Source organism: Ziziphus jujuba, chromosome 2, assembly GCF_031755915.1.
Source record: "Ziziphus jujuba cultivar Dongzao chromosome 2, ASM3175591v1".
Taxonomy (NCBI): Eukaryota; Viridiplantae; Streptophyta; class Magnoliopsida; order Rosales; family Rhamnaceae; genus Ziziphus; species Ziziphus jujuba.
In genome coordinates this window covers 9,605,368-9,626,403 of record NC_083380.1, presented here as the reverse complement: position 1 = coordinate 9,626,403, position 21,036 = coordinate 9,605,368, and the positions used below count along the sequence as shown (strand labels likewise).

Sequence of the window (21,036 nt, the reverse complement as noted above, 5' to 3'; positions counted from 1 at the left end):
GCACCGACTGGCGGAGGGTTAAAGAGAGAAACCTGCAACGGTCACTTCGGCGTCCCGATAGTACCGCTGCTAAAAACCATCACCCGGCCAAGGAGGGGGGCGGCTGTGCACAACAATAACCTTGCCTACCCACGGTCCAATGGCAACTCACGAGTGAAGTAATAATCGTGCGCTAAACCACATAATAACCACGCACTACCACGTGTCCATACACCATACACCAGAACACCAATACTGTATGAGTGCGTCTAAAAATAACCGTTAACAACCAACCGTACCATTTTTCCAAAAACCACCGTGGGAAGTATACCAAATTTTCACAAAACACCATCCCACACATTTTTATTTAACCAGACCGGTACGAAACAACGATAATAAAACCACAATTTTCTCGAAATACGAGATGCAACCATAAAAATACCGCGGGCATAATTTATAAAATTAAACCACCAACTTAAATAAATATTTTCATAAAATATTTAACCCAATTATGCCCGAAATTTATATAAAATCCAAACACAACGAATTACTGAAAATACTTACTCATGTATAATAAATATCATTTAATCACAATAAAATAATAATCGGGAATTTTCTAATGACCCAAAATTTCATTTTGCACCAATGGGTAAATATATATATAAGATAATATTTTTTCCGATTATATTTAAAATACGTCACATGAGCACCAATTACAGATATCAAATTTATACCACATAAATACAATTAATTACCCCAAAAATATTTTTAAAGGTGGGTCACTCACCTGGAGCACGCAATTAACCCATGATCCACCACGGGATCAATTCTACGACTCACCGGTGCTCCTAGAACAAAATTCATAGACAGTCAAATAAATTAATATTTTAATCGGGTAAATAATACCCGGTACCCGGGGGCTTAAACGCAAACGTTAACCAAAATAGGCGAATAATATACCGAATCGAAGCTTGAGCGACGAGGATCACAAATCCGGTCTCCATTGACCCCAATTCCACCGGAGGTGGCCGGAATTTGGTCGGGAAGCTTCGGCCGGTTTTGATCTTGAGTGATCTTTCAAACGGTGGGGATTTTGGGCAAACTAACCCCGGAAATGGACTCAGAGGGGTCGAAAATGGTGGGATAGAGGTATAGGATGGGCTGGGTTGGTCGGAAACGGCGAGAATCGCCGGAAAATTCCATCTCGCCGCCGCGACTTCGCCGGCCCGATCTGAGCGCGTCCGGCGGCGGCTGGCCGGGAAATTTGGTGGCCAAGGTCGCGAGGTGGCGGGCTTGGACGGTGGCTGGCGCGTGTAGCATTCTGACGACTGGAATCCGGCGAAACGCCGATCAAACAGAGAGAGGGAGAGAGTCAAAGGAGAGAGAAAGGGAGAAAAAAAAACTGCGTGTGTGTTTTTGGTCTCTCGGGCTCGGGGAAGAAGAAAAGGAAAAGGAAAGGAAAAAAAAAGAAAAAAGAAAAAAAAGATAGAGTTTTCCCACGTGGGGAAAAGAAAAGAAAAAAGAAAAAGAAAAAGAAAAAGGAAAAGGAAAAATAAAAATAATTAAATAAAAAATATTATTATTTAAAATAATAATAAAAATAATTTGATTTTACACATGGTTGACATGTGGCATTTCACCATGGTGACACATGGCCACCTTCATTAAGTCACACGTGGCACATCGTTATGCGTGTAAAAAATAATATTAAAATAATACGGTAATTGAAAAACTTTACAGGTCTATAACTTTCAAACCACATGTCCAAATCGGACGTGCCGCTAGTCTACGGACTCGTATCGACGAGCACTTTACAACCATGCATGAGTTAATGCTCAACCTTGCATGAATAAAAAGTCAACTCCGGTACCCCTTGGACAGTTTGGACCACAACTTGTTTTGCTCAAAACTTTCAAACCGTAGCTCCGTTTTCAACGTGCTACCAGTCTACGAACTCGTGCCAATGTGTACTTTGTAACGGTACCTCAGTCAATCCAGAATTCCAACCGGATCAAAAAGTCAACTTTTAACCCCTTGGTCAACGGTCAACCTCGGTCAACGTGCAAAAATTTCCGACATGGTTCGGGACGGGGTGTTACAAAATTATTATGACAATTCTCTCTTAGAATGTTTTTTAGCATTATGTGAATTGCACAAGCATTCAGAAATAGATAGTCTTTCGCCTCTTTATTTTTTATTTTTCTTCATTATTATTTCTTTTTTCTTTTTTGGGTTTGTGGGGTGGGGGGTTGGGATATTAAACCATAAATACTTCTGGTGTGGTTAGCATTATATTACCAAGAAACCAATCCTTACTCAAAGGTACAATCTACTGGCTTACTTTTTGATCCAACCTAGAATTTGAATCTCCCACTCCAATATATATAAAAATAAAAAATAAAAAATAAACAATAAAAATAAAAAAGTGAGATGGTGCATTGAATCAGTAGGTAGATTATTGGTGGTTGCCAAGTTTTAAGGATACCGTCGAGGCATCTTATCAGCCTTTCAAAATCCACGTGTTTGAATCTAGGCAGCCTACTTGTCTTGGAGGATACGTAAAGTCGTAAACACCTATCTAAACGCTTTGCATTTATTGATATCAACAAAAAACTTTATACCTAAATAAATAATATAAAACTTTACCCACCAATAATTTGGACTTTGATTTTCTTTTTTATTTCTGAATAAATAAATAAATAAATAAAATAAAAAATGTAAAGTTTAATATGGATACCTATTTTTATTTTTCTTTATTTTGAATTAAAATTATTGATGAGTGTGAATATGATTTTCAAAATTTCTATTACAAATGGTTATTTTTCTTTTTTACATTATTGTGTTATATATTATTTATGGGGAAGACTTATTGAATTTTTGATATCAATTCCATAGAATTTTTTGGACCATCTTGAATGTCCAGAAAGAACTCCAAAGCAGTCCCATTAATATATATATATATATATATATTTTTTTTTTTTCTTTGGCTAGGAAAATAAAGTTCTAAATGGAACCAAATACTTACCAATGAACAAATGAATAGGTTTTTAAGATCCAAAAACATAGTAAAATGCTATTTTATCACTATTGGTGAATGATCACCAATTAAACATATATATCATATGATAATTTTAATAGTTACTATTAAATAATTTACATTTAGAATTTTAAAACAAAAAAATAATAAAATTAAATATCTTAATTAAAATTTTATCACATAAATTAATAATCATCACCAATAACAATAAATAGTATGATTCAAAAATATGTTTAGTCCATAGACTAGAGACCAGAGTAAGCTATTTATAGTTAAAAAAATCTTTTATTACATTTTGTCATGTGGAATTGTTTTCTACGTCAGAAGGGATAAAAATGTTGACAATAAATTAAAGAATCCGGGTTTTCTATCAATCCTGTTTTTAATCATTGCTACAATAAGACACATTTACAAATATTAGCCTCCATTTGATAGGAGAAATGTAAAATAGAAGTGACGAAAGAAGAAGACGATGGAAAAGTGAAGGGATTAAAAAATTCATATATCTTCCGGAGTGGATTACACACCTTGGAGATTCAGTTTTGTGACGCCTTATCACCCAGATGTGAAAGGGAAAAGGGCGAGAATTGGCCTAAGATTTCTCATATCCCAGACTTGCGGATCCATTGAGGATAGAATTCAAAAACCTCTCTATACAAGTTCAGGTATACCTAAATAATATCTCATTCATGATTCATCACAACCAATATTGGTTTTCTTCCTTCCTGATTAATCATCTTCTTCTTTTTAATTTACAATTTTCTATAGTTTTCTTGTTTTTCTCATTTGCTGGATACTGCGATCTGCGGATCAAACCAAATGAAGTATTAGTAATTTCTTTAATTGTTTAAATTACTATCATTTGGTCTGTGAAATATCTGTGTAAGAAAGTTTGTTAACCAACTAACTAACTATATATATACGTTTTACACTTTTCTTAGTTTGCGTACCTCACATTTTATACCTATGATTGCCTCACATGCATATATGATATATTAATTATTAGTTTATAAAGATCACTTGTTTGTTTATTAATTCATTTATTTTTTCTTTCTTTTCTGCGTAGCTATATATATATATATATATATATACACTAATCTCAATCCAGGTTGATGAGTTGGTGATTCAATAGTTTTTCGTATTGAGAAATTAATTGAAGCAGGGAAATCGGATGATGATAGAGTAGAATTGTTGGAACAATGTCAGAAAATTTCCAACAATCTGTGCCACTTCAAACCTGTAACAGTTCAAAGAAAAAAAAAATGTGCCAATTGAATCTAACTTTTGATTGTATTGATTATTGGAGAACAAAAAATAATCTTACAAGATCTGATTGCCTTAATGATTAAAGGACTTTTGAAAAATAAAATTTCAACTAGAAAACAACTAAGAACAATAAACTAGAGAAAGTAAATTCTAAAGAGAATAAACAAATTAATCTTTATTATTGTAGTCATTTGTGGAGATGTGTAGAGGTTCCTTTCCGAGTCAATGGAGCTTCAACTTATATATGTAAAGAACTTTGAGTTACTTCACTCGCTTACTATGTAAGACTTTTCAAAAACCAATTTCAAAATCATAATTAGACATGTGCAAGTTTTGTCTCTCTATCATCTCCAATCAATGTGGGACTAATGCTATTTAATTGATCTTCCAAAAATAATATTTCAATAAAATAAAAATATTAATTTAGAAAATTAATATTATGATCCAAATATTGCCCCTTGCTTTGTAATTTTGTAGTCACTTGTAAAAATTGCAAAGCAATATAGTATTAACTTGGGTCTTGGATGATAGCCTTATGATAGCTACATGCCTTGATGCAAAAAAAAACATTCCATATGCACGTAACCAGCAAAGGCCAAAACTCATGTGGATGTATGATTATATATGCAAGTATGCCGTGGCACTCACTTTATCAAAGTATCATGATATATATTTAATCCTTTCCTTCCATCCCCTTTTGAAATCCTTTGCTCCCATCAGATGCTCAAAGAAACGGATCAAACATATATATATATATATATATATGCTTATCAATTCAATAAATATACATTTTGCCCGGAATACTTCATATTAATCACTTCCAAAGACAACCGAAAGAAAATATCCAAGCCTCCAATTTTGCCAATCAATTCTTGCGGCAAATCTTTCGGGATTACATCCATATATATATATATATATATTTGGTGCCCAATCATTTTATTCTAAGGAAAAAAAAAGAAAAAAAACTATTTCTGGCATAAATCCTTGCTGCCAATCTTTTCAAAAACGTATTCTCATCTAAACTCTGATAATTTGGCAGCATTCCATAAACTTTCCTGCTGAACTAATTCCTTGCCATCGGAAAGATCTTCCTTGAACAATTACCTTTTATATCATCAAGCCTCCCTTTTTTTTTCTTTTGTAAAAAGACAATCAATGAAGCTGTTTCCTTTTCAAATCTTTCATCAACCCTAATTTCTTCTTATAAATAAACTTTTCAGTCCCCCGACCATGTTCATTCACAGCACATTCTCAAGCCGCCACAGCTCTCAAACCAGCTTTGAAACCAACTGCCTTTTCCTTTTACAACCGGCGCAGCGGAATCGCATCGCGGAGTGTACTGCTAGGTCCTCCGTCATTCGGCCAGTGTGTCATTGATTCTTTTGAATACTTGCAACTGAAATAATGTCCTAGCTGCAGAACAAATAGTATCTCTACATGGCTAACCGCATGAAGTTTTCATGGTTTGTTTTCTCTTGCAGGTTGCAAACTCTACATACATACCCAATCCGTTGCAAAGCTTCTGCGAACATCTTCACGTTATCTGATAATTACCTCTTCTTGAACCCATTTAATGCACCGCTTCACTTAGCATATCTGCATCCAAAACACGCCTGTCTAGTTTTTCTGGCCACTCAAACATGCTGCCAATATATATAAACCATCAAAACATCGTTCAGCTTCACGGGTTCACACACACACACACACACACACACACACACACACACATATATATATATATATACAATATCAAGATAGCCACATGTTTCTACACTATCATTCTCATGCTTTTTTCCATTTTTTAAATATGTCCATCTACACGGTTTCTCTTGCTTTGTTTTGTCTTTTTTTTTAATACATCTCACATGAAGCATAACACACACACACACACACACACCCCAAGGCACACGGCTTCATGGCAAAATTGTATCCACATATCTTTACTAGGCCATACAAACTTTCTCTCGGTTCCAAAACATCCCATCCTTTCTCTCTTTTTTTTTTTTTTTTCTTTTTTTTTTTTGGTTTGTATATGTATATATGTGTACACGGTTTCATAGGTGCCCACATGACTTTACTCATCCACCCATGTTTTCTCTCAATTCTATATATATATATATATATATATAAATATATGTAAAGTGTGAATGCTTTCACAGTGGCCCCTTTTCATATATGTCAAAATACCTCATGCTCCCTTTTTTTATTTATTCATTTTTTTTTTCATCATACAATAATATCTAATGCCCTTTTTTTTTTTTATTTAAGATAATCGGCTCGATGAGGACACTAATTTACCAAAACCGCAAAACAAAAAATAATGAAGCTCACGATTCATCTCCATAGCTAAAGGTACTAATAGCCTTAATGTAACATATCAAATATATATATATATATATACACAAAAAATAATAAGGCTCACGATTCATCTCCACAACCAAATGTACAAATAGCCTTAATGTAACATATCAAATATATATATATATATATATATATTTTCTGAAGTATTCTTCTATATATGGCAGACCACCAATAAAGACAAATCGTCATATGTGAAGCAGCTTGAGCAGGCTATCAATCACACCAAAGATGCTATTGATGACAAGATTTTGATCTATAGAAACCAATTCTACAAAGAATTTAGCCTCAGCCCTTGATTCAAAGACAAAATGCCTTGTGAAGTTGAAGCCATATTACGAACTCGCTCGGATAGAGTTCTACCTTTCTCCTCAACATTCTTGGATTGGGCTAAGTGGGAAGATTCTAAATCTTTCAAGTCGTGGCTAGTCACACCTTCGGAGTGGATTACATGGGTGGATCGATTGGACCCCTATTACAGCAGTACCTGGAAGAAATCTGGAATTTATGCCACGATATGTCTATCTTGTCTTGACATCCCATGTGATAAAGGGCCTGATTGCAGCTTCACTTTGCTTTTGTTCTTTTGTTTCCAATGTTTTTTATTTCAGGTTTGGAATGATGATACCGACCTTGATGGATCTAGCTGTTCTGCTCGGCCTTAAAGCACATAGCGAACTTTTATCTATTACAGCTCTATCTCGAGGAGGCCTGTTGCATTATGAAGAAGCCAACTTCCCAAAGCAAGAAGCTTCTTACAATCATTTCCTGAAGAATATCCAAGGTAAAGACAAACCACCCTCGGTTCAAGAACACATTTCTTTTCTTCTTATGTGGTTATGCAGGTACATCTTTTGCGTGCCTTTGATGCAAGTGACTAAATGGTACATTCGTATAGCTGAAGCTCTTGCTGTTGGTTCACCCTATGCATTTGGACCGCTTGTTCTTGGTCACTTATACCGGGGAATCAACAATGTCGTCAATGCTAACATGGACCCGCATCATACCGGACCTCGGTGGATAATGCAGCTTTGGCTCCATGCCTACTTTCCTGAGAAGAGGCCATTTCCGTCCACCAGCCAACCCAATACACTCCTAGACCATCAAATCCTTCAAAATGGTTTGCAGGGACATTCGGCCAAAGATTTCTTTGACTTCTCCTACTCTATAGACCATTAGGCTCCATAGACTTTTTCTGTGCTGACTAGATATCCTTTTCTTCCTTCTTGGTTGAGTACTGCACTTAATCCTTGCTAGGGAATAGAGAAAAACCCTCCATTAATGAAGATTTTGAAGATTATTTGGTCCAGCATACTGATTAATCGGGATCTTTCTTTCGGTCGAAAATTCAAATCCAATCAGTGCGGTGTAGAAGTTTACTGTCCAAACCTCATGGCTCGACAATTTGGTCTTCGCCTAGCTATTCCTGTACCATGGGTGTCTTCCCATAATATTTGTTCTATAGATCGGCCATCCTTTTCCTCAATTGACGAATTCAGGAAGTGCAATACTATCTTTAAGCAATCCAGTTATTCTTTCAAGTACAGTGTCTTCTTGTCTAATCTGAATACCACTTGGAACTTCAATAATTGGTGGACCAAGATTGTTAATGCGCTATGTTCCAGTGTCCTGTTGAGGATGTTGCCATCCGTGTCTTTTCCAAACACAATCCCACGACCAAAGCTATCGATGGTCAGTCTGCACAGACAGTGGATCCATTGAATTTTATAGCTCCTTGATAAATTTATTCTTAGCCATTTGTCAGCCAAACAATTATATCTCTCCAAATTATTAAGTATTGTTTGAGATTGGCAATGAAAGTTCATCATATGCATAATCTTTTAACTCGGGGTATAACAATTATATTTTACAACCAGCTAAAATTGAGCAAGCCACATACAAAAATGAAAAATAATGGCCGTGAAAATTATGGCCCTAAACTTTATTAATGCCAAATGATATAATGAGTATAAGACTTAATCTCCTATTTAATGCACCTAACTAGTCTCTTTTGCCTTTATTGTTTCATGAGCTTCCCAACTAGTTAGGTAAAATTTCTTTAAGAAGCGGTTGTTGATTGGGTTAGAATGTTTTGTACCATCCATGTCCTGAAGTTGATACGCTCCCTTCCCTAATATTTTGGTGACAGTGAACGGCCCTTCCTAGGTAGGAGACCATTTGCCATATTTCGAATCTTTGGAACCGATTGGTAGGATTGCATTCCACACTAAGTCCCTTTCGCTGAAGTCCCTGAATCGCACTCTCTTGTTATTTGCCCTTGCCACAGCCTTCTTCTGTACTTGGAGATGATCTAGTGCAGCCAATCTCACTTTGTCCAATTCTTCTATCTCTTGCATCATGGCTTGACTGTATTCGGCCGGAGTAAGGTTGTGTTGCTGGGCAATCCGTAGAGATCTCACAGTTACTTCCATGGGTAGAACAACATCGTGCTCATATGTTAGTGTGAAAGGTGTAGTTCCAATACTAGATCTCTTTGATATCTGATAAGCTCACAAAGTCTCAGATAGCAAGTTATGCCAATCCTTCAGATTGGCATCTACCATTTTCTCCAAGATGCTTTTTAGGACTTTATTTGTTGCCTTAGCCTAACCATTAGCCTGAGCAAAATATGGGGTTGAATGAGTGAGCTTGATCCCATACTCCTTGGCGAATGTTTCAACTGCTTCACCAGTGAATACTGTCCCGCGATCGGCAGTAATAGATTCTGGTATGCCAAATCTATGAATTATATCTTCTTTGATGAACTTAATCACATTAGCTTGGTTCACTATTTTCATCGGTCGTGCCTCGACCCATTTAGTGAAGTAGTCGGTGGCAACGATGATGAACGTATGCTACTTACTCGATGGAGGGTACACCTTTCCAATCAAATCTATAGCCTAACCTCGAAACGGCCAAGGCTTGACGATTGGATTTGATGGTACGGTTAGGATGTGCTATATTGGACCATGATGCTGACAAGCCGTACAGCCTTTGGCATAACTAATGTAGTCAAACAGGACAGTCGGCCAATAATAGCCGTGTCTTCTTATCAACCATCTCATTTTTGTTCCTACTTGATGTGCACCGCAGATACCTTCATGCACCTTGGCCATTACTAACATTGCTTCATGTTTGCCTAAGTATTTCAAAAGTAAGTCGTCTTGGCCTTTCTTATATAACTACTTATCAAATAAGACATATTGAACTGCTCTTAGGCGAGTCTTTTTGTCATTCTTTCCATTTGGATTCTCCAAGTATTTCACTAATGGAAATCTCCAATCATTTTCATCTATCTCTACACAAAATATGTCTCCCATTGTGAATCTTTCCTTCAACATTGAGAGATTCCTCTTCCATATATTATGACCTTCTCTGTCAACTCAGCCAGAATGTGTACTCTTGATGCTATTTGGGCCATCTCATTGGCCTCAAAATTTAATTCCTTTGGCATATGTTGAAGGATTACATCATCAAAACTTTGTATAAGTTGATTTGCCACCATGTAATATTCAGATAAAGCCAAACTATAACAACTATATTCACCCATCCAATGTTTCAGGGCCAGCATTGAGTCGCCAATTATTTCAACTGTAGAAGCTCCTAGTTCCTTCAAAATTTCCAAGCTGATGATTAGAGCTTCATACTCGGCCTGATTATTTGAACATTCAAAGGCGAGTTAGAATGAAAATTGTGTCTTTTGTCCTTTAGGGAATTCGATTACAACTCCCACCCCTGCTGAAGTTTGCGTCCTTTATCCGTCAAAACTCATTTTCCAAGGTGTAAGGGAAATTGAAGCTATCTCTACTGGATCCATTTCACCCTCCACCTCCAAACACGGATGCTCAGCCAGAAAGTCTGCCAAAGCTTGTCCTTCCACTGCTTTTTGGGACACGTACTTAAATGTAAATTCTGACAATGCTATTGTCCACTTTCCAATCCGCTCTCTGATAATGGGTTTTGACAGCATATACTTGATTAAGTTGGTTTGAGAAATAATAAACATGATAGTCGGTAACATGTAGTGTCGTAACTTTGTTGCTGCAAAATACAACGCTGAGCATAACTTCTCTATAGGAGAGTACTTCAGCTCATTTGGAGTGAGAATTCTACTTAAGTAATATACAGCCTGCTCTTTTCCAAATTCATTATCTTGGGCCAGCAGACAGCCAACAAAATTTTTACAGCCAAAATATAAAGCTTGAGTAGCTGATTTTTCTGTGGAGGCATAATGACAGGTGGTTTTTTCAGGTATTCTTTTATTCGATCAAATGCCTCTTGGTGATGACTTTCCCATTCAAATTCCTCTTCATTCTTCAATTTTAGTAACTTTGAGAAATGTTGAATTTTCCCAGATGTATTAGAGATGAATCTTCTAAGGAAGTTAATTTTTCCAATAAGACTTTGTAGCTCCTTTTTATTTCGTGGTGGTTTGGCTTCCAAAATTGCCCGAACTTTATTTTTGTCAAACTTAATGCCCCTTTGATGGACTAGAAAGCCTAGAAAGTTACCTGTAGAAACACCAAATGCATATTTAAGGGGATTCATCTTCAACTTGTGTTTTCTCATCTGCTCGAATGCCTTTCTCAAATCAGCCACATGATCTTTCATGACATCAGATTTCACAATGACATCATCAATATAGATCTCTAGAATATGCCCAATCATATCATGGAAGATTGCATTCATTTCTCTTTGGTATGTTACTTGTAACACCCCATGCCGAAGTACATCGAAACTTTCTTCACGTTGATCGAGTTTGACCGTCATTGATCGAGATGGGTTAAATTTTGACTTTTTGTTGCTGGTGGATTTTTTCCTTGACCAAGGCACCATTGTGAAGAACGTGTCATCTCGAGTTCGTAGACTAGTACGTCGAAATCGAATCTACGATTTGGAAGATATGAGCAAAACAAGTTGAAGTCCAAACTGTCCAAGGGGTGCTGAAGTTGACTTTTTGTTCGTGCAAAGTTGAGCTTCGACTCATGCATGGTTGTGAAGTACTCATCGATATGAGTTTATAAACTAGTGGCACGCACGAAACAGAGATGTGGTTTAAAAGTTATGGATATGCAAAGTTTTCTAATACATCATTATTTTATTTTACATTATTTTATTAATTTCTTTTCCTTTTCTTTTTCTTTTTCTTTTTCCTTTATTTTTTCTTTCTTTTTCTTTTCTTTCAGGCACGTGAAGAAAAAAAGGGGAAAAAGGGAACACTATTCATCACCCCTCCCTCTCCCTCTCCCTCTCGGGCCTTCCCATTTCTATTTACTCCGGCCATCCGAATGAGGCACGTGCCGGCCAACATGACAGCCCATGGCTGGGCGACTTTGAGGGCCAAGTTTCTGGCCAAGTGGCTACCAGACGCACCGGGATTAACTCCTCGCGACGGTCGGCGGTTCTCCAATCGGCCAATTTTTGGCTGTTCTTGGTCGTGAAACCGGTCCAGCCCCTTAGTTTTCAACCCCTTGGTTCCAAAACTAGCCTCCATTTGCCCAAATTCTGAGCCGTTTGTGAGATACAAAAGGGAGAAGTTTGACCGAAATCTTCTGTCCACTTTTCGGCCACCTTCGGTCAAGTTGAGTCCAACGGAGGTTAGTAATGTGACCCTCGTCTCATTAGCTTTCCATAGACATCTTATTTGTGAATTTTGGATACCGTTTGTGTTAAACCCCCCGGGTACCGGGTATTATTTACCCGAATAAACTATTAATTTATTTGCCCTTGTGTATTGTTAATATTTTTGGAGCACGTGTGAGTTGTGGAATCGATCCTATGGAGGATCTCGATTTAATTGCGTGCTCGAGGTGAGTGATCCACCTTCAAATTAATTTCGGGAGTTAAATTATGAATATTTTGTATTAATTGAATATCTGAAAATTATATTTTATGTGTTAAATATCTAGTAAATTTATATTTAGAATTTTGGTGCCAAAAATATTTGGGAATTTAAAGAAATTGTGGTTTTAAATTCTTTTAATTATTGTTATGTTTATTATTAAATTTATTGTTCATAATTGTATGAATTTAATTATATATGGATTTATGTGGTATGGATTTATTCTTTGGATTTGAAAGAAATTATCTCTTTTAAATTTATGATGCATTGATGAATTGTGGGATTTAACTATGCATGAATTTGACGTGATTTTGAGAATATCTTTGATTTAAATAAATTTTGAGAATTTGAGAAAAATATTGATTTAAATTATTATGTTCCAAAAATATTTATGCATTGAAATATTAAAGGCTTGACTTTATGCCATTGGAAGATTCATATATTCAAATTGATGGATTTAAAAGTTGATGGATTTGAACTCGATGGATTTATGAGGATGATTTAAAAGAATTGTGAAAATATTATGGATTTAAAGGTGATGTGAGCCAACGAATTTGAAAAGTGGAATTTATGAGATTTCGATATTTAAAAATATATTGATTTTATGATTTTTAGACGCATTCATACAGTATTGGTGTTTTGTATTGGATTTATATGGATATGATTAGTACGTATGATTAGGCCATTGGACTTGAGGGCTGGCAAGGTATAATGAACAGTGAGCATCAGCCGCCCCATCCATGGCCAGTTGACTCCTGGTAGCATCGGCCCGGTGGGACGCCACGGTGACAGGATGCAGGTTCTCTCTTAACCTCCCCGTCAGATGGTGTTTTGGGATGCTGGGCATCGTTGGACATTACTGATATATAATATGGTGCATCAGGATATTCTCAATATGATTTTCGGACAAAAATATTTTAAAATCATATTTAAAATGTATTTAATGATGTCTTTCAACAAGTATTTTAATTGATATTTTAAAAATACATTTCACCATGATGTTACCATTTAAATTGATTTAATGATTTAAAATGGTTTTTAAAGTGTATCCAATGTAAACTTTGAGTCTAAATTATCATTTGTATTTTATGTGCATTTTAATTATTGCATTTTATTTATTTAATGTTCCTTTGATTACTTCGGATGTGAATTTCATAGTGATTTGTTTTATTCTATTTATCACAATGTGTTACAATTTAATAATTGTTATTCAAAATTATTTTTATTTCTCATTATAAATCTTGGATCTTTAGTTTATTTTATTTTATTATTAATCTATTCAATTGATTATTTCTTGATTTTTGGGATATACAAAAGTTGACTTTTTGTCCCAGTTGGAATTTCTAGTTGACCAAGGTACCGTGGCGAAGTGCATGATGCTCCGAGTTCGTAGACTAGTAGCACGTCGAAAATGGAGCTAGGGTTTGAAAGTTATGGGCAAAACAAGTCGAGGTGCAAACTGTCCAAAAGGTGCTAGGAGTTGACTTTTTCTTGTTGTGTAATTTTGTTTTGACTCTTGTATGGTTGTAAAGTACTCGTCAATATGAGTTCATAGACTAGCAGCACGCTTAAATCGGACATTTGGTTAAACAGTTATGGACGTTTGAAATTCGCCGGATACCGTAATATTTTATTATATCTGGCTTAGGTGCACATTAATGCCATGTGTCATCACCTGATTGGTCCACGTGGATGAACAGTGTCCCCAAGGTGGCTTTTATTTGGCAAAAATGCCAATGAAGAGAGAGAAAGAGAGAGAGGAGAGAGAGAGAGAGAGAAACCGACCGGCCGCCGGAATCGTCCAATTTTCCGGCCGATTCTTGCTACGCGCGCTGGGCAGATGGAAGAGGCTTCCCAATTCCGGCCAAACCCCAAAATCTCACGGCCGTTAGTCGCCGGACGTGCCCGGATCGAGGCAGCGAAGCTCGGCGGTGATTTTTCCCTCCACCGCCGGCCACCGCCGTTTGCCCAGTTTCCGGCCATTTTCAGGCCACACGCACCAGCCACCCCTCACCACCTCCTCAAGTCCGGCCTACCCACCAATCTCACAATTTCCTTGAAAAATAAATTAGCAATATTGGATGCATCATCAGTTTTGTTACATACAATAAAATGTGCCATCTTAGAAAACCTATCTACTACAACAAAAATTGAATCCTTACCTGTCCTTGACCTAGGCAACCCAAGAATAAAATCCATAGACAAATCTACCCAAGAATAGGTAGGAATCGGCAAAGGCTTATACAATCCATGCGGCTTCAATGTTGATTTTGTTTTTCGGCACTTTAAACATCTTTCACAAATTCTCTCAACATCTCTCCTCATGTTAGGCAAATAAAAATGTTCTTGCAGCAAGGATAAAGTTTTTAAAACACCAAAATGACCCATTAAACCACCCTCACATCCTTCCCGAACCAATAATTCCCTAATACTACAATTAGGCACACAAAGCTTGTTTTCCTTAAACAAATATCCCTCAAATATGTAAAATTTATTAAATCCATGTTTCAAACAGGTTCTAAAAATTTCTCCAAAGTCACTATCATGCTCATAAAGTTCTTTCAATTGTTCAAATCCAAGCAATCTAACATCTAAGGTAGAAAAGAGTACATACCTTCGGGATAATGCATCGGCAACCACATTTTCTTTACCTTTTTTGTAGCGGATCACATATGGAAAGGTTTCAATAAATTCAATCCACTTGGCATGCCTTCGGTTGAGCTTTCCTTGATCCTTGATATGCTTCAAAGACTCTTGATCCGTATGAATCACAAACTCCTTTGGCATGAGATAATGCTACCACGTCTCCAAAGCCCTCACTAAAGCATACATCTCCTTGTCATAAGTCGGGTAGTTTAGGGCAGCTCCATTCAATTTCTCACTAAAGTAGGCTATGGGTCTTCCTTCTTGCATTAAGACAGCTCCAATACCTACACCTGAAGCATCACACTCAATTTCAAAAGTCTTAGAAAAATTTGGCCAAACTAACAAAGGTGCATTACACAATTTTTCTTTCAACAAATTAAAAGATTTTTCTTGTACTTCCCCCCATTTGAAGCCAACATTCTTCTTGAAAACTTCATTCAATGGTGCTACTATGGTACTAAAATCCTTGACAAATCTTCTATAAAAGCTTGCCAAGCCATGAAAGCTCCTCACTTGGGTGATAGAAGTAGGAACTGGCCACTCTTGAATTTCCTTCACCTTAGCTTGGTCAACTTTGATTCCTGCAGCACTTACTACAAATCCTAGAAACACAAGCTCATCTTTGCAAAATTCACATTTTTTAATGTTAGCAAACAATCTTTCTTTTCTAAGAACTTGCAAAACTTGCCTAAGTTGATCCACATGGTCATCCAAATTTCGGCTATATATTAGAATGTCATCAAAATAAACAACCACAAATTACCAATATATGGACGCATTACATGATTCAAAAGCCTCATGAAAGTACTAGGTGCATTCGATAACCCAAAAGGCATAACTAACCATTCATACAGCCCATATTTAGTTTTGAATGCGGTTTTCCATTCATCACCTTCTTTCATCCTAATTTGATGATAACCACTCCTAAGATCAATTTTTGTAAACATGCAAGCACCATGCAACTCATCAAGCATATCATCTAATCTAGGAATGGGATGCCTATATTTGATGGTAATATTATTTATAGCCCTACAATCAACACACATTCTCCAAGAACCATCCTTTTTAGGTACCAACAAAACAAGAACAGCACATGGACTTAAACTCTCACAAATGTATCCTTTATCAAGCAAATCACTTACCTGTTTTTGCAGCTCCTTTGTTTCTTCAGGATTGCTCCTATAAGCTGGTCTATTTGGTATGGCAGCTCCTGGAACAAAGTCAATTTGATGTTCTATCCCTCGAATAGGTGGTAGTCCACTTGGAATTTCATTTGGGAAGACATCTCCAAATTCTTTCAAAAGAGAAATCATTGAACTTGGCAATTCAAGTTCTTCAAAGTTAGTTTGATCAGTAAAATAATTTTCCTTATAAATCATGAACAGCAAAGGTTTCTTGCACTCAATAACCTTATTAATATCCCCTAAACTCAAGTAAAAATTGCTACTTAATCTTTCTTTTCTTTCTTTTTCTCTTTTTCCCTTGGATTGGCGCAAACCTTTGGATTTTCTTTCCTTCTCCAAGCTCTCGGGTTTGCCGCTTTCTTTCCCCTCTCTTTCGGCTTTTCCTTGATCTTTCCACTCAATATGAGCCTTAGAAACCTTACCTTGATCAGTAACCTCATTCTTACCTTCTTGAAAGGTTGGTGTAGCTGTTGGTGCCATACTTGCTTTTTCCTTGAGCTTTTCGGCTTCTTTCATTTGTTGCATTTGTAATTGGTCTTTGTAAACATCTTTAGGAGATAATGGTTCCAGCTTAACCTTCTTCCCTTTAAACCTGAAAACAATACTATTTTCTCGACCAAAATGAGTAGCATCTTTATCAAATTGCCATGGTCTACCTAATAGTATATGTCCAGTAATCATGGGAACAATATCACATAAGACTGCATCCTCATATCTACCTATGCTAAATTTTACTTTGCCTTGTTTATTTACCCCCATCTCACCACTATCATTTAACCATTGCAACCTATAGGGTTCTGGATGTTTAATTGTTTTCAAACATAATTTATCAACTACAAGGTTACTTATCACATTGGTACAACTCCCACTATCTATAATCAAGCTACAAATTTTACCTTGTATTTCGCAGCGAGTGTGGAAGAGGTTTTCTCTTTGTATCTGCTCTTCATCTTTGTAGACAGCAAGTACTCTCCTTGAAACCAAGCTCAACTCGGCATTAGATGTATCAACAGGTTCGGCTTCATCTTCATTGCAATCCTCCTCTTGTTCAGTTTTAACTTCACTTTCTGCACTTGCGGATTCCAGCTCACCATCACCCTTTAATACCATGATTCTTCTATTTGGGCATTGGCTAGCTATGTGTCCTCTTCCTTGGCACTTAAAACATATTATTTCTCTGGATTTTTGAGGTTTAGGATAAGATTTTATCTCACCTTTAATGGCTTGGGTAGATTCGATTTTAAGTTCCCTTCTTGGCCCGTTAGTAGCTTCTTCACCAAGCTTCGGCTTCAGCTTGCTTTCATAAGTGGAATTGTTTTTCCAGCCATTTGAACTTGCCGTTCCACTACTAGAAACTCCTCCAAACCGTGTGCTAACACCCTTCCTCTTGAATTGGTTCTCAAGCTTAATTGCTCCATGCAACATCTCCTCTAATTTCAAGTATTGTTGTAATTCAAGTTGGTTGGCAATGTCACGGTTCAAACCACCAAGAAATCTCACCATTGTTACCTCCCTATCCTCATTCATATTCAGCCTCATCATTAACATCTCCATCTCTTTGTAATAATCCTCCACGGACCTGCTTCCTTGAGACAAAGATTGAAGCCTTTGATGCAGTAATCTATGGTAATGGGATGGCACAAACTGCTTTCTCATGGCTCATTTCATTTGTCGCCATGTTGTAATCAAGTCATCACCAACTCTCCTTCGGGTGCTTTGCTCATTTGTCCACCATTGGAGAGCATAATGGCCAAACTCCATTGCTACCAACTTCACCTTCTTACCTTCCGAATAGTTGTGGCAGTAAAAAATCATCTCCATTTTTTCTTCCCACTCTAAATAAGCTTCGGGATCACTTTTACCCATAAAAGGTGGGATGTTAACGTTGATATTTCCCAAATCATCATCTGTATCTTCCCTCCTATATCTTCCACAGCCAGCTCTATCTTGAACAGCAAAAGTTTCGTCCATACCTTCTTCGAAGTCTCCACTAAATGGCTCCTCATCAAATTCCTCTCTCGATCTCTCGCAACCTCCTCGTCCTCAACCTCGCCCTCCATGGAATTCTTGCCTATTTCTTGTATTCGGCATTCCTTGTGAGGCTTCTAGTCTTCCCGCTCTTTGATTCACATGCTCAACTTGAGCACTAACCCGCTGTATTGACTCCAAAACAGCTCTCATGTCCACTTGGTCTCCACTCCCGGTAGCTCGAGCATCGCCATGGTATGCTACGGACTCTTCCTCAGTGATCCTCAAGGGTGGATCTCCTCTTCTTATTCTAGAATCTGCCATGTTAGTAAAATACTGCAAAACTAAAATAAATCCTCACAATATTCACTCCCTCACGTGTTTCACTCTAATAAGGTCTCGACACTCGTGTTTGCACACTAGTTTCGGCTTTTACCCTCTTTTAAGCTCACACACTCTTGTATTTTTCCACTCAATGAATTATCTCAAAGTTCTAACTAAAACACCCATAAAACAGCAATTAGATCACTAGTATGTTTTAATTAAACTTATCAACAAAACAGTAAGCAAAAATAAACAAATACTGAACGGAATGAAAATACCCATTTTCGGTTTTTCTAGACAAAATAAACAACTTAATGAGAAAATTTTGGAATTTTGAAGAACTGGACCAGATGGTAATATATTATGAGTTCAAGAATAAAATTCTAGAAAAAGAAATTCAAATACGAACAAGAATCAAAGAGAACAGAAATATAGAAAAGTTGTTGGTTGTTGTTCTTTGTAATTCAAGTTTTTGTATCAAACCCTTTAACTAATTTTAATCCAAATAATTTAAGCACCCAAAATCCAAATATCCAGCAGCCAAAATAATTTCCCAGCAACTCAGATATTGAATAAATAATAATAAAAAAAAACCCAGCAGCTCCATCAAATTTCCAGCAACAAATCAAACTCCAACAAACAAAAATATTTTTCTTTATTTATTTATTTTTTTTATTTGGCTTTACCTCTTCTTTTTTTTTTTTTCACCCGCAGAATATAAACAAATGCAGTAGAAATAATAATTACCACAATTGCAAATCCAACTCCAAAACAAACACCAAACCTGTGACCTCCAAATAATCACAAATGTGCAGTTTGTTTTTTTTTTTTTAAATGTTGCCACAAACTCTTTTTTTTTTTCTCCCTTTTTTTTTTTTTTTGAATATATGAATGCAAATATCTAAGACTAAAACAGCAAAGAAAAATCAACAAAAACCAAATTAACAAGAACAATGATAAAAGACAACCAACAAACAAGAAAACAAAAATACGATAAAACTAGGAAATCCTAATTCAACTAGGAATGAATTTTTTATTTATTTATTTTTTTAAAGATGCAGAACGTGTATGTTGATAGAAGCAAGCTTAACCTAATGCTAAAATTGCAGAATAACACAAAAATAAATAAAGCAAATAAAGATAGATCAAACCTGAACAAAATTTGGCTCTGATACCAAATGATACGAACCTGGGACGACCTACTCCTAAACCCGTATTATATTAGCCCGGATCTTAATTAAGTTCAAGTTCTAATGGAATGAACCTCAACCCCTAACCAACCTGTGGTTAGAAACCTTGGTATAATGTAGACGCCACAATAGGGGATGGAAAACCTATTGATAAGTCAAGCTAAAACAACCAATTCTCTAATGGTGTTTTAGGTGTTCTCAAAGAACAAAGAGATAATTAATCTCATAAGTATTTTCTCAATCAAATCAAAGTTATTTTTTTATTGAAAAATAAGCCTTTAAATAGGCTTTGAAAGAAACAAAATAAACCCTAAAAAAAACCCTAGATAAAACCGGCCACACATATAAAGAAACCTAGTTGGCCGCAACTATACTTCCTTTTCTAATCTAAGTTTGATTAATTAATTCCTTTATATTAAATTAGGAATTAATTTATTTACAATAAAATAAAAACCTTCCTAAAGTTATTTGTCCAGAAAATAAATAAATAAAAACCCAAAAAGAAAGAAAAGTCAATCACAAATTAGATAAGGAGTTGACTTTGACATCTAGGCGGAATTATATCTTCAACCGAGCTAACTTATGTCTGCCTGTTGTCCGAGCTAACTTATGGCCTATCTGAGCTAACTGATGTCTATCCGAGCTAACTTGTGTTTGGCCGAGCTAACTGATGTCTGTCTGAACTAAGTTGTGTCTGGCCGAGCTAACGGATGTCTGTCCGAGCTAAGTTGTGTCTGGCCGAGCTAAGTTACATCCGATGTCCGAAGTCCGAGATCAGATGTCCGAGGCAATATTCGTCCGAGATCAGATGTCTGAGACATGGGTGTCCGATATAAAATATCCGATGTATGGGTGTCCGATGTACCAGCGTCCACCACTTGAATACTTAAAACACGTCTTTTATCTTCAGGTATGGACAAGCCCTTTTGAGAATGAAATACTTTCTGGATAAAGGTAGCAAGGTTGTCCTTAAACCTCTTGGCTTGAGCCCTAGTGATCGGTCCAGTCTTCATCTGTATCGGATCAGTACCCGAGCGAGTTGTCGGTGGTGCGAGCTCGGGCGGGTTTGCATCATGGGGGTCACATCGCGACCCAACTTTTCTTTCTTTTCATCCCTTTCAACATCCGCTTCCATCCTATCTCCAAAAGCAAACTCATCAGCATCTCCCAAATTATCAAACTCACATAAAAGATGATATGAACCTAGGACGACCTGCTCCTAAACCCGTATTATATTAGCCC

At 36.6% G+C, this 21,036-nt stretch overlaps 1 protein-coding gene across 1 annotated transcript; it reads right to left on the bottom strand.

Annotated features, from left to right (window-relative positions):
* Nucleotides 1-8,802: 8,802 nt before the first annotated feature.
* On the bottom strand, nucleotides 8,803-9,438 carry LOC132800707 (uncharacterized). The gene is made up of 2 exons (XM_060814944.1): nucleotides 9,259-9,438; nucleotides 8,803-9,141 (listed from the first exon to the last, which is right to left on the bottom strand). Exons 1-2 carry the CDS (start codon nucleotides 9,436-9,438, stop codon nucleotides 8,803-8,805), a joined length of 519 nt encoding a protein of 172 aa, XP_060670927.1.
* Nucleotides 9,439-21,036: the final 11,598 nt, after the last annotated feature.